The 14,330-nt window shown below is 37.6% G+C and overlaps 1 protein-coding gene across 1 annotated transcript in view; it reads left to right on the plus strand.

Moving 5' to 3' along the window:
* LOC106924718 (CMP-N-acetylneuraminate-beta-galactosamide-alpha-2,3-sialyltransferase 1-like) overlaps positions 1–13,895 on the plus strand; it is an 84,787-nt gene extending 70,892 nt beyond the window's left edge. Inside the window, exons 4-7 of the mRNA XM_088010091.1 lie at positions 6,606–6,785; positions 8,573–8,618; positions 8,715–8,834; positions 10,065–13,895. Of these exons, the coding sequence (XP_087866217.1) occupies positions 6,606–6,785; positions 8,573–8,618; positions 8,715–8,834; positions 10,065–10,238 (520 nt within the window). The 3' untranslated portion in view covers positions 10,239–13,895. The remainder of the gene's footprint in view (positions 1–6,605; positions 6,786–8,572; positions 8,619–8,714; positions 8,835–10,064) is intronic.
* Positions 13,896–14,330: the final 435 nt, after the last annotated feature.

A 14,330-nucleotide genomic window follows, 5' to 3' on the forward strand; every position in this document is an offset into this window, starting at 1 on the left:
CCATGTGAAGTGTGAAAAACTTGTGGCCGATATTTCAATTGCTACCTTTCAGCCACAGCTTTCCTCTTGCGCCCCTGAAAAATGGCCACATCTCACCGTCGATGAGCAAAAGCTATTAGTGTTTTTTTTGTTGTTTTTTTTGTTCTTTTTCTCCACTCTCGTTGTTTGCTACACCACAGCAGTCCCCTTCCATCTCTTTACGTTTTCAGCTTTATCCCGCCTACTGAGCTGTCGCGCTGCACAATAGATTAATCATTTCATTAAAATTCAATTTGGTGTTTAGTCATGAGCGTGACCCGTGTCTCACGGGAATATTCATTAACAGTAACTGACAACAAACTCAGCAGTCATGACAAGGAGACGTAATGTGTGACTCCAAACGAGACGGAGGCGTCATCTGAGAGGGTGACGGCTGAACGAATGAGCGGCTAATACTTTAGCCAGGCAGGTGGGCTGCAGTTTAAAGACGCTCATTAGCCGTTTGGGCCGCAAATACAATCCAGAAATGATTCAACAAAGAAAGATTAATAAACCAAGTTTGTGCCTGAGAGTTGTCTTAGTGATTTGTGCGTTGTTTTTTTATCTAAAATGAACACAGGAATTTTTTTGTATAATGCCGATCTGTTCGTCATCAGATGATTTGAGCCAGTGTAGATAGGAAAAATAATACATTTCTGCAGAAAAAAGAAAATCCCAGGAATTTTGAGATTAATCTCAGAAGTTTTCTAGAAAATTATTGGAATTTTCTGTGCTTGTAAAGTGGAAATTTTTCTAGGAAAAAAAAAAACTCCTCAAATATTTGGAGAGAACAACCTTGAACATTTTGACTTTTAGAAAGTTTTAACTTTTATGGGGGGGGGGGGTTTCTTGAAAATCTCTGAGCTTAGTTTCTAAATTTCTGAGTTTTTTCCTAGCAAGTTTTCGACTTTTTAAACTCAGAAATTTCCATGGTCTTTTTTTTTTTTTTTGGAAAATTTTTTAGGTTAATTTCAAAATGTTGGTGTTTTTTATAAACATTTCCCACGTTTTTCTATCTGCAAAGTCCCTACTACACTGTTAATCAGTGAGAGTTGCCCTGTTGAAGCCAAGGGCGTAGGTTCGGTCTAAGTTTTGGTGGGGACCTTGACACCCCCGGCAGCACAGTGAAATGCCCAAGAGCACCGAACATTTTTGAGAAGGGGGGGAAAACCACATTGGCTTAATAACCCCCTCCCCCCAACCATAACCATATCATACATCTTGTGTATACAACGAGATACAGTCATACTCAGCAGATCAGTTCAAGAACACTTTACTTTTTCCTTTACAAAATTCAGCAAACGTTACAAGTAAGATCAAAAGAAATATCCTCTGGATACAGCAAACACAATTGCAGATAAGAAGAAATCAATAATAAAATAAAAAAGAAAAAATATTACATAATTAACAGACCTATTCTACCTCACATTCAGTGCTGACCTTACTAAACACCGGACTTTACAACAAATGCGTTGCGTGATAGATATCTAACTTATGGGTCCACTCACTGTACTTACAGCCGACGTAGCGAAATAACTTCTAATGTCTGTCCTTTTCTTTTTTGGTGGCGACATGGTCTCGGAGACTCAGAAGGAGACGCGTGTGCCCAGCTAGCCGCCGCCTTTTGCAGCTAATCAAAGAACGTCCGACGATTCAACTGACTCCCCCTCCCCCCACCCCCCCGACAGCACCGTTCCGACACGGTCTCGGAGGCTCATAATAAATGTCAAACTAAGAAGCTTCCGTTCCGCGCACCGCCTGTTGCTGCTAATCAAAGATCGTAGATCCACGTTCTTTGAGCCAATATGGCAAAAATTGGTCGGGACTTTTTCATATCCCGTGAATATTGGTCGGGACATGTCCCTACCGTCCCTACCCAAACCTACGCCCATGGTTGAAGCCACATTTAATAGTCATACAGTGGATCTTAAACTCAAACTTCTGTCACCTAAACAAAAATAAAATGGAAATTATAGAGCGCAGACCATTCCAATATATTTATAGAGCCCTTTATGTCATACAATCATTCTGGTAAATTCATTAACAGTTTCTTTAAATTCACTAAATGCAGTACTTCAGTTGTCAAGACGACGTTGCCGTTTCTAATTACGACTTGCTGCGAAGCAAAAGCCTTCCTTCCTAAAGATTTTGAAAGCTTGAGCCACATCTTTACATCAACCTGTCTAGATTATTTTAAATTCCTTTGTGTTGGCTCAGATCAGTCATCCTGTCACCGTTTGCAGCTCGTAGAAAACGCTGTTGCTGGTCTGTTAACAGGAAGTAGTGAACAAGAAACCGTTGAAACCAGAAGTTTACATACAGTAAATCAAAACACCTACATCATTTTACTGCTGTCTGAAGTTAAATCAGACCAGACTTCTCTTGTTTTAGGTCAGAATGACCAAAATTATTTTTGATTTGTTAAATTCCACAATAACAAGAAAAAGAAAATGTCAGATTCATCTTGTTAGAAACTTTTTTCTTATGTAATTTTGCACAAAAAATCAACATGATGTAGGATGAAAATCAATCCATCCTGAACCTGAAAAAAGTTCAATAAAATGGTGGCACTTTAAATATGACAGCAAATTGTTCCTGGCTGATATTGATCAAATAATGGCTCAAGTCATTTTTGGACAAGTTTGTTTTTTTTCTGCTTAAATCATCTCTTAGCATTAGAAAGTGGCCAATTTATTTTATTTTATTTTTTTCCCCAAAAAATCACTTTTGACAAAAAAAAAAGATTTAGGAAGGTGACAATATAATAAGTTATTTTTTTATTATTTTTTTTTTTACAAATAAACCATGTAATATTTGTGCCTCTGAATGAATTTATTTGTGGTACATAAAAATGTCTCTGCATTGTACAGGTTGCAAACACATGCCCATGTCTGTGCTGAGGGGGAATAAAACCCCCACCAGTCCTGGTTTTGTTCTTTCAACCCTCTGAACTTTATGATTCCATAAATCTACAAACTGCTACGTCAAGGCTTTCACAGCAGCTAAAGCCAGAGTCGCACAAAGAGAATCCTTCCAAATCAAATATCTCTATTTCAAAGGCACTTATGTTCCCTGAATATTTTTGGCGTTTTGTGGGTTAAGAACCTCTGTTTCCAGCGCATAAGCAATCCAATTTATTAGCTCCGAAGGGCCAGAACATCCATTTATTTTGTTTCAAGTCCATCTGCTGTGAATATTTTTCTCGAGCCGGGGCAAAGAAGCAGAGGGCCGAGGTGATGTAGTTGAATATTGATTGAACCAATTTACAATCTCTACCTCCTTAGAGCAGTTGAAACACACACACACACACACACACACGATTAAGTGAATAAGCATTCCACAGAGTCCTCTTATCAACACAGGTCCACTCCTCTTAGTGCCCTCAGAGACGGGAGTTATTCTTGCATTGACCCCTCTGGCAGGAAGCAGAAGGATGAGCGCGTTCTTCGACTGAGCTCTAAAAGCGGGAAGTAATTTCCATCAAATGAATAACATTTCAGTGGCTCTGAGAAGACAATAATAGAAAGATTTAACAAAGAAGGCTTGACACTGACTCACAGTGAAGGTTTTTGAAAGAAAAATACATTTTTTTTTCTTTTTCTTTTATGAACAGCAGAGATTTTACACAACCAAAGGTCCTTATTTTTCAACGTGTTCTGTCAGCAGAGGTGACGCATCTTAAGTTCTCTGAAAAAGCTTAGCGCATGCGTCAAACTCGAGGCTCCGGGGGCCAAATCTGGCCTGCCATAGCTTTCTATGTGGCCCTTTAAACTCCTAATTACATCAATAAGTCCTTCCGGTTTTTCACAAATCTGAAAAATTCACACAAAATCAACAATTCTCCACATTTTTTCTCTGATTTTACTGCAATTCTTTTCAACATTGGTCAGAAACATTGAGTTTAAGTGACTGCTGCCTCAGTTATAATTGATACAGTGAGTTTTAAAAAGCCACATCTAACATCATACATTAGTGCAAATATCATAAAACTTCCTTACAGACATTTCTAAATAGGCACCACGAAATCTGCATATCAGATTTTTTAAAAAAACACAAAAAAAAAACATTAAAACAATCACAAAACCCTGGAGGAACAGCTATTTATTGATATTTTAATATTTTAACAATTTAATTGGTTTTATCAATATATTCTGGCACATACTGATTTTCATTTTGTTACCTTGTGAAGGTTTGCTGTAATAACTCTCCACTTATGGCTTTATGCCTCTTTTGACAGCACCAAGTCTGATGCGCAGATGCAACCATATCCTTTGAACGCAAGAACGGTTCGAGGAATGTGACATATTGAACTTGTCATCAACAATAAATAGCCTTGGCCAGTGATGCCTCTCGCCAGCGGTTGTTCTGACAGGCCCAGGCTGAAAATGTCAGGTTGTTATATAGCCGTCATCTCAGACTCCGTAATGAGGGAGATGATACCGCTCAGGCCAGAGCTCCCAAATAGGTACCACTAGTCACACAGGGGGGTCAGACTCGTGTTTCAGGCTTTGTGTGTCACTTCCTACTTGTGACCGAAGCCAGCTGCCATTGTCAAACTGTATTCCCGCCAATTACTGTCCCAGTTTGAGAGAAAATTGTTGGACAATAATGGGAATGCTTCGGCTGCTCTGCCAAGAGGTAATTGCCTGGCTCCATACAGACGCTGGATTGTACCGAGCCGCTTTTTGGGGTGGTGGAACAAGGTGATGGAGGACAATTTAAGCATTTTTCTCTCTTCTGTCTTTCTGTATTTTTTTAAAATCTAAAATCTGTGGCTCAGCTTATGTTAAAAGTATCATACCAGTTTAACTTTCCTGCATTTTGCTATGCGACAACCACAAGATTGTAGGAGATTTTATGTGCTGGAACTACAAAAAGTGGTGTTGAATTGTGAAGTGGAAGGAGAATAATGTATGTATCATGTGTACTGTATATGGTTACATACTTTTGTTAAAAAGAGAAATGTTGTCTGCTTACATATTCAGCCATCTTTACCTCAATCCACTTCTGACACAGTCTAACTACCAAAAAATGACCGTCCGTCTTAACGGCTACTCAGCAAATTTGGCAGAATTAAATCAACACTGTGCTGAGTAAGTTTAACACTCAAAAGGGTTAAAACGAAACTAATCTCTTGTTGAAATAACTGAGTTAAATTAATACCAATTCAGAAAAGGAGAAACTAGACTTGGCATATTTGCTGCGTTTCCTTTGACCATATAATTGCACAACTTGACATTTAGAAAATAAATTTGTTTAATGGGAACGCATCAGTTTAAAAAAATAAAATAAAATCTTCCGATTTCTGACTGTGTATTAATGGGTTTATTTGGCAAAATTGCAATGGAGACACTTTTTTGGCTTCACATGAGTCATATGATGAGCAACCGGATGTTGCCGCTGGGGCAAACCACAAAGAAGACAATGACAGGAAGTGGTTGAAGGATGATGGCATGGGATTTTTTTTATTGACTTATTGCATGAACAAACTTATTCACGTGAGATTTTTAAATCACATTTCTTATTTAACAGTCACCGCAATTGCCAAATTTAGTTTTTTCGACATCAGTGGAATATTGACAAAGTTTGACAAACATTTGCAATAGAAACATGTTGCTAATGTTGATTTAACTCTAGTTGTGCACTCTATAAAGCTAGTCTTTAAACAAATTTCCAACACTGAGCCCTTTGGTAGGTCATGTAGGAAGTTGCTGTGAACAGATGAGACCAAAATGGAACTTTTCTGAATAGAAAGTACTATAACTAAATGTAGTGTTACGCCAAGAAGAAAACCTATTGAAGGATTCTCGTATGTTGGGTGTAAAAGCTGCAGGATAGATTTAGCTAAAGGTCCAAATTAGATAACGTTATATGTTTGAGTTCTCAAGAACTAAATCCTAACTGTGTCTCTAAAAATGCTCTGACCAATTTGCCAGCAGCTGCGTTTCCTTTGACCATAAAACTGCGTAAATTGGAATTATGAAAATAAATTTGCTTAATGGAAGTCCACCAATTTCGAAAAACCTCAAGTTTTTCCAATCAAAAGTTTTTGCGTCGGGATGAGCCATATCAAAATGTGTGTATTTTGCAAAACTGCAATAAAAACGCTTCTTTCGCATCACGCCAGTTTGCAGCTGCAGTGAAAGGTCGTTCTGCAAGGCGTTGGGGGGGGGGGATGGAATGCAAACGCACAACTCTGTTTACAGATTTTATGGGTAAAAAATTGCAAAAATCTACTATGTTGTGTTGGCCTCTCACATCAAACTGCGTGCAAGATTAAAGAGTTGGGCTATAATGTAAGAAAATGTAAAAAAAATAAAAAAAAGCCCAAGGGGAACATAAACTTTCGCTGTGTTTCATATCTCCCTAAGTAATTTAAGCAAGTTAGAGGGAATCTTATTAAGTAAGATGCAAACTCTTTTTCTGAGGCCTGCTTGTTTATTTCTCATCTTTGAGAGTTAAAGACTCACTGAATTGTCCAGGGGCTCAGGAAGATGACAAACTCGATCCACAAATGGGGGAAGAAAAGGAGGGAGATGTGAGAGAAACGGCTCTTAAATTAAGGATGTTTTTGTCTGTCCCTCCAGGATGAACCAGGCTCCTACCAGTGGATTCGAGGAGGATGTCGGAACACGCACCACCCATCATGTCATGTACCCAGAGAGCGCCATAGACTTGGACAACAACACCAGCCTGGTTCTGATCCCGTTCAAGACTCTGGACCTGCAGTGGCTCATCAGTGCTCTGACCACTGGCACTATCACACAGTAAGAGCTGTGAGAGAAGCTAAAGCTCCACTAAGCTATGAGTCGGTTTTCAAATATGAGCAGAAGATAAAATGTGATGTAAAAGTCAAACCCATGCTCTAAAATGGTGCAAAAGAAAAAAAAAATAATTAAGCAAAGAGTAAATTCTGACGATAACTAAAACAAAACAAACACGTTATTTGAATAACAGTATTCCTGCTAAATTACATATTACATGACTTTATTGTGATTAATGTGTTATGTTAATTTTGATGTCAATTCATTGAATACAAGCAGAAGGAGATGCAATGTCATTGTCTTTAAAATCAGTTATGGATACCTTCAAATTTGTACTTTAAATTCTCATTTTAGTACTTAGATGAAAGTCAAATTTATAGCAAGAGAGCAAGCAGGTCATTTAAGAGATAAAGATGTAGTATACAGCGATTAAACAAAAACAATTTGAATAAACAGCCACAATACATTTAAATACTGTTAATTAGCCAACATTAGCTAGCTGGGTAAACCCGTGTGCACTAACAGCAGAGTAAAAATTGTCTGTTTAAAATGAAAATATAGAGTAATCAACATAAAAGTTTAGTTGTAGTTTGAAAGTAGATGTAGCTGAACGAAGTACTGCAAAATATTGTACAAAAACTAACAACCTAATGCAGGTTGGTGTCTTTAATGAAGTCATTCTAATATTATTTCAACCTCATTCTTGTAATTTTATGGATGTTTTGTAATAGTACACAAAAAGCCAATGTTCACAGTTAGCTAGGCTAACAGTACAGATCCTGCTAACTGCTGTTTTAAGCTTTTGCTATAATGAATATTTTGCAGGTAATTAAGTAAAACAAAAATGTTTGTTTTTTCTCTCTTGGTGTGAGAAGAGAAAAAAAACTAGTTTTCATTACTCATTTTCTCACTGCCACGCTGCAGAGGCATTATCATGCATGCTGCATGTATCACACTCCCAGAATCATTTCCACTCCTCTAACACCAGATTGCCATCCAGTCACACTCTCCTGCTTTTTCTATCTGTCTCTTTGCCACAACAAGGATAATCACTTTGATTTTTTTACTTATTTATTTTTTTCTTCTTTTCCAGCACATTCCACCTTTAGCCGCTTCTCTCTCACTTACCCATAATCATTAGCTTAACTACCGGACACGCAGGAATAAAACAGAGCCACTGCCAAGCAGAGCCGCGACTAATAAATCAATCATGCTGCGATGTTAGATGGTGGGAGTTTCCAAGCAAATGTGGCTCATAAATGCAGCGATGACCCGCTGCCAAAGTAATCCGTCTGCATCATTAAATTTGAACTCCACCGGCAGAGATGTCAGCTTCAGCCCGGCGGCCTTCGGATCGCTATGAGTTTTGCCGCGTTTTCAGTGAATCTGGGCTCCGAGTGTCGAAGGACGCAGGACTATTTGTCCACATTTGCATATCGAGAAGACATTTTTCATGCTAACTAAACATGGGCTCGGCAGCAGGTGCCGCACACACCTTTCTATTTAAATATATATCTAGTGTCTACACTTGCAGCTTCACACCAGATGCTTTCGTGTTAAAAAAAAAAAAAAAAAAAACCCAGAAAGACAAAAGAATGAGCTTTACTTTGGTATCTGCCTCGGTATCTGGATTTAATTAGCTCCGTTCGCGCAGGCTTAATGAAGAAAGACACTGGACTTTCATTTTATTCACCATCTGTTACTTTTGAATGAAACCATTTAGATGTGTTATTATTCTGGAGCTCTTGCTTAAAAAGAGGAATATGACTTTATGTGTATGTCTCTTGCAGCACATATTTACCAGTTAGGGCCAGGATAAAGGCGAATAAAGATAAGGTGGGCTTAAATATTCTTATGAAACGTGTTTTCTTGATTAAAAATGCAATATAACTGAGTCTTTGTTTCTGTTTTGTTTTGGGGGGTTTATTTCAGGTGTTGATTTATAATCCAACTTTTTTCAAATACGTTCACGAGTCGTGGCTGGAAGGTCATGGACGATATCCGTCGACTGGCTTTCTCAGCTTGCTGCTTGCTCTCCACATATGTGACGAGGTAAGCTACACTTATGCAGTCCAGCAGCAGCGTCATCTTTCTGCACAGTGCTGTTCTCACATAATTTGTTTTTGTGCAACAAAGGCAGCTAAAATGATACAGCTCTGGACTGAGCTACACTGCTTTCCAAAAATATTTGTACCGCTTGAACCTCAGTAATGGCACAGATGTCACGTTTGCTCTTTAATTTTTGCAAGCACACTAGTTGCACAGGCGTTGGGACAAACAGTATGGCAACATTTGAAATGCCTGTAACTTTGGAAGACGATGACGTTCCAGCAGCTTTATTTCCACATACTTTGTCAAAGAAACACAGTGTGGAACAACTTAAACGTTTGTTGAGATTGTAAAGGACTTAAAGTGAGCGGAAAGAAGGCAGCCTAGGTTGCTAGCACAAAGTAATCTAGTGCTAGCAACCACTAGATAACTCTGACCAGGAACTTGAACAATACCCAAGTTCCTGTTCAGGAATAGAGGTGGGTAAAAACATCGATTTATCAATGCATTGCAATTAATTATTTTCTCTTCTTTAATATACCCTGGTAAAAACCAGCCCCTTGTTCTATGCTTTACGTCATACTGGAGTCTTAACTATTGAGAAATGATTACTTCTTGGAGGAGAGGACTCTGTTGAGGATGGACATTTTACCCAATCGCTACCACTTAGCCGTGACGTATGTAGTGCGCCAGTTTAACGCTAAGAAACTTACCAGAAATTGCCTCCACTCAAGTGGAAGTGTGGCCAACACGGACTGGATGACTTTGTTCACTTCCTCTGCTGCCATTGCTACAATTCTAAAGCAGCGCAGAAAATCAATGTCGTCGTTCACAACTTCTTCTTCTGTTCACTTATTGGCGCAGCTGGAATTCTTTGGGAGAAATCCAGGTCAATGAGAGAAAGGCCAGATGGAGCTGGAAAGGGAGATGAGAATCGAGTTGAATTGCATAGGAAGGCAATGACCAGAATACTTTAATTGTGACATGTTAACAAAATGGATGGAAATAAAAATCTACCCCAACCTGATTCAAACTTTTGATCGCGGAGAGGCTAACGATGGCGTCGACATTGACGTTGAACATAAGAGGAGTCAGAAAACTTCACCTTTACTGTAATCGATATCTTTCCTGCAATTTTCAAGTCATAGTATCATAGTTCCACGTTTTCTTACAATAGCTGAGGGTTACTATTGATGATTTTACATTTTATTGGGATTGGTTTTTCTATTTCAGGTCAGCGTGTTCGGATTTGGCGCCGACCGGTTCGGAAACTGGCACCACTATTGGGAGACGAACCATTTGGCAGGAGCTTTCAGACACACCGGAGTCCATGACGGAGATTATGAATATAATGTCACCTTGCTGCTGGCGGACAAGCACAAAATCCGAATGTTCACTGGCAGATGATGGCAAACATGGGATGACCACCCATGCTTGAAAAAGAAAAATACAAATAAAATACTAATTTCATCATGTCTTCAAACATGTCTGCTTGACCTCTTTTATGCAGGCCTGTTATTTCTTATTAGCTGAAGCTGCTGTCACGGTAATTAGAAACCAATAAAGCTTTCTGTCAAACAGACGTTTCATTGACCAGACAAAAAGCAACACTGCCGCTTTCCAGAAGCTACAATCCACCTCTGAGCAGCCAGGAGGAAAATAAAGATGCATGCCATATTAAAATGCCAATGTCACAAGACTAAACGTTTCCCTCCGTTTTCTTTTCTTTTTTTTCTCTCTCTCCTAACCAACTTTAATTTTTTTCTTTCTGTATGACTTTCTGTGGACATCTTAAGCTTGTGTGTTAATGAAATTGAAAAGAACAAAGGCGTTCTGTCAGTAGCAGAAAGACAAAATGCTACATTATACTCCTGATGTATGCGTACGGAGACCTGAATTGCTAAAAAGGCCCATTTTTTTGAAGCTGCTAAGCCCTGCGTTTATGACCAAAAAAACTAGTGTCAGAACCCTATTGACTAAGGCGTAAATCTTATTCATAAATCGACACAATGCGGGAGTTGAGGCGTCTTGGTTTAATGGCCGTCATGACAAAGTCTCGGTTGTTTTTATTGCGCCGATCAATTCTCGCATTACTCATTTCCATCACGTCGCTCCTTGCTTGTGTCCTTGCAGATGTTTGACGATCGAAGATCATTCTGAAACTTATCCCCCAAGGAATGCTTTTTATTACAATGTGACATTTATAAAATATATATTTATATATAAAACACCCACTGGGCTGCAGCCAGCCTTCAAGAATAACTGATGTTGTTAGCCTTCAAACATATTATTATCCAAACTGGGAACATTTCAATCAAACAAACAGATTCATTTTTTATTTATTTTTTTTTAATCTTTTGGTAATTGACTGAAAGTGGCTTCAGTCTGTTTTTTTTTCCCTAAAAATGTTTTCCAATTTTAAAATACAGTCTAAAAAGAAATGCATTTACATACATAGAAAAAGTAATTTGTCCTGTTGGTTGTTTGGCTTAAACTTATCAGACTAAGTGATTAGTCGCATTTACACATACATGTGTTGGACTTCAATATTGACATTTATTTAATTTTAACTGCTCTGAGATCCTGCCTGCGCTTAGCCTTTAGCTCTTCCAGACGAATGTTAGCCTGCTGACATGCTACAAAGAACACCACTCTGTTAAATTGCTTAACTAAGTGAGAATTTAGCCTGTTTATGTTGTGGTGCATTCCATGACTTTTGAATGTCAGAATTAAGTTTAAAAATATGAACTAGAAGATTTATTGAAGTTGAAATTCCAACTAGGAATGATGGCTAACAAATGTTAGCATGCTAGCATGTTGAACAAAGCTAGAGAGCACTTAAAAATGCACTAAACTGAGTCAAAATTTTAACCTGCTGCTTGGAAGTTGGAATAGCCATGTTGGAAACAATAGCATAGAACAAACTAGAAAATGTTAATTTTGACTTGGAAAGTCAGAGATTTCTCACCAAGCCCCGATCTCAAAATCCAACATGGCTGCCACATTTTGAAAAGATGGTTCATGTAATACCGAAAGTAATTTCCCTAGTGTTTTTGGCACTTCTGACAATTTATACATCATTCATTGACATTGTGCATTATTGGTAGGTTAGCTCAGAAGTATTCATACCCCTGGCAGATTTAGGTATAAATCTTAATCTTACTTTCTTCTGATTAGAATTGGCATAGACGCACTGGAGTAGCCATGCTCATGTGTGTCCCAACTTGAATCTGACAAAGACTCTGTGGACAGAGTTAATGATTAGGGTGATGGAAAAGAGGTATTCCCAACCTTAAATATAAGCTCCAGCAGACCTGGAGCTTATATTGTTGTAAAACATGCAAAAATAAAAAGTGAAATGCAATTATGAGAAGCATCTGCTGCAAAGACAATAGTCTTCCATGCATTATTGAGAAAGGTGTTAATTTTCAACAAGACATTTTTTTTAATTCAATCTAATTGAACACTTTTTAAAAAAAGATTTATATACTAATTTCAGTGTTTTATTTCTCCTTTGAAGAAATATCTCTCCTTCCCCATCAGTAATAATCTTATTTGAATGAAAGCAATGTTAAATCTCAGTATACCAGGGGCATGAATAGTTTTGGGCTTACCTGTGTTTGCCAACATGTTTCTTTGATAATTAAAAATACAAAGCAATATGTTGTTGGTGGCCTGCGTTACTAACACTAGTTTGCTCGGTCACTATAAGCACACAAATAGCAAATCCCACTGATAGTTTAACTTGGAACTGGAGCAAGGTTTACTTGGACATGATGTCATTCCAGCTTCTGAGGTAAATGGAACAAACATTTATATGAAACTAAATTGGGGCCATAAAGTTTGTTCAAAAGAAAAAAAAAAAAAACTGAAAAAAAAAACTTGAATCTGAAAAGTACTTTTGAACTTTTTTTCTCAGTTTCAAAGCATTTTTTTCTGCTTCAAATCTTTATTTTCAGTTTAAATTTTTTTGGCCCTAATTTATCTTCATACATTTAGTTTTGGCTTAGATACTCTCCTAAAGTCACCATGTTTAAAAATATTTAATGCACTTTCTGGAACAGCTAAATTACTCACCCAGAAGTTATTTTTCAATATATGCAACTACTTAGAGTTTGGGCCTTATGAATAAGAATCATCATGATTGGCTTTCATATGATATAGCCTGCAAAAAATGCCTTATTGCTTATATATATTGGTTGCAATTTTTATATACATAGTGACACATTTGGAATGAAAAGTAGATGTAAGTGCCTTCATGGACAGTTTTTGATATTTATTTTGCCATCAAATTCAGCTGTATTCTGATATTTACAAATTTATAATGTCTGTTATCGTCTGTTTTAATTAAAAAAAATAATCCAAGTGGTATATGCAGTATAACAATCTAAAGTTACAGATAAGATGTCGACATGTTTAGTGTCAGTTTTATCAGCATCACTCCATTTCGTGCAGGTTTGAAATTAAAATCTATTTGCTAAGCTACTGTATGTATTTAAATGTTCATTACCCTGTGGTTGAGGGGGGATAAAGCATATCCATTCACACTCCAGTGTTTTTTTCCCCAGACTTTTCAGGCATTAAGGTTGGGTGCTGTCTCCTGATTGGTTAAAATTTGCTCCATGTGCCTTGAAACCAAACTTTACATTGTGACCTGCTTTACACGTCTTTGCAAATCTGTAGAGTTGTCTCAAGGCTGCTGCTGTTTATTTGTTCTACAGGGAACACTGTCATCTAGTGGATAAGCACTTGTTCTTTTCATTAATAATCCTGATTGATGTAAACGCTTTATATTTCATTGTCCAACTTTTAAATAATATTTTTGAGTGTTTGAAATTCATCAATGAAGCAACATGTCAACTTTACTGGCCTGAGAAGTTTCGCTGATGTTGACCTGAGTGGGACAGACGAATGATTAAAATTTTAATAATTTACATATTCAGCCATCTGTGGATGCCCAGGTGTGTGTGTGGGAGGAGGAGGAGGTAAATTATTCATATTTGATTGGAAAGAGAAATAATTGCTTATAAATAAAAATCTGTATTTGAGATTTCAAGGTGAGAACTTTGACTGGGTGTCCTTTTCTTCTGCAGTGTTCTAAAATCAACATATACCCTCATTATTCCTGTGTACATTTCTGAAATGAGTTCATTAACCATAACTGGAGAAATGATCAGTGTTGGCATCTCTCTTTTTCATCAGTGTACACTACAGATGATTTTTTTTTAATAAAATTGTTTGAATTCAAATATATATTTTATTAAAATGGTAGGGATAGAGGTTGCACCAGAGGGTGGACGGTAGGGGGTGCTATAGCTCCCTCTGGATTAGACATGGCAATCCTCCCATCAGGGGCACGGTATAGGGGGAAAAGTGATGACAATTCTAGGGGCCCTGACCAACAGGGGACCCTCCACAATTTTATTGTTCATAGAAACAATAAAATTGTTTCTATGAAACAATTCATAGAAACAATTCTATGAATTGTTTCATAGAATT

The sequence above is a fragment of the Poecilia mexicana genome, unplaced genomic scaffold (genome assembly GCF_051168715.1).
Source record: "Poecilia mexicana isolate PSO_F unplaced genomic scaffold, ASM5116871v1 scaffold_11, whole genome shotgun sequence".
In the NCBI taxonomy this organism is placed as follows: domain Eukaryota; kingdom Metazoa; phylum Chordata; class Actinopteri; order Cyprinodontiformes; family Poeciliidae; genus Poecilia; species Poecilia mexicana.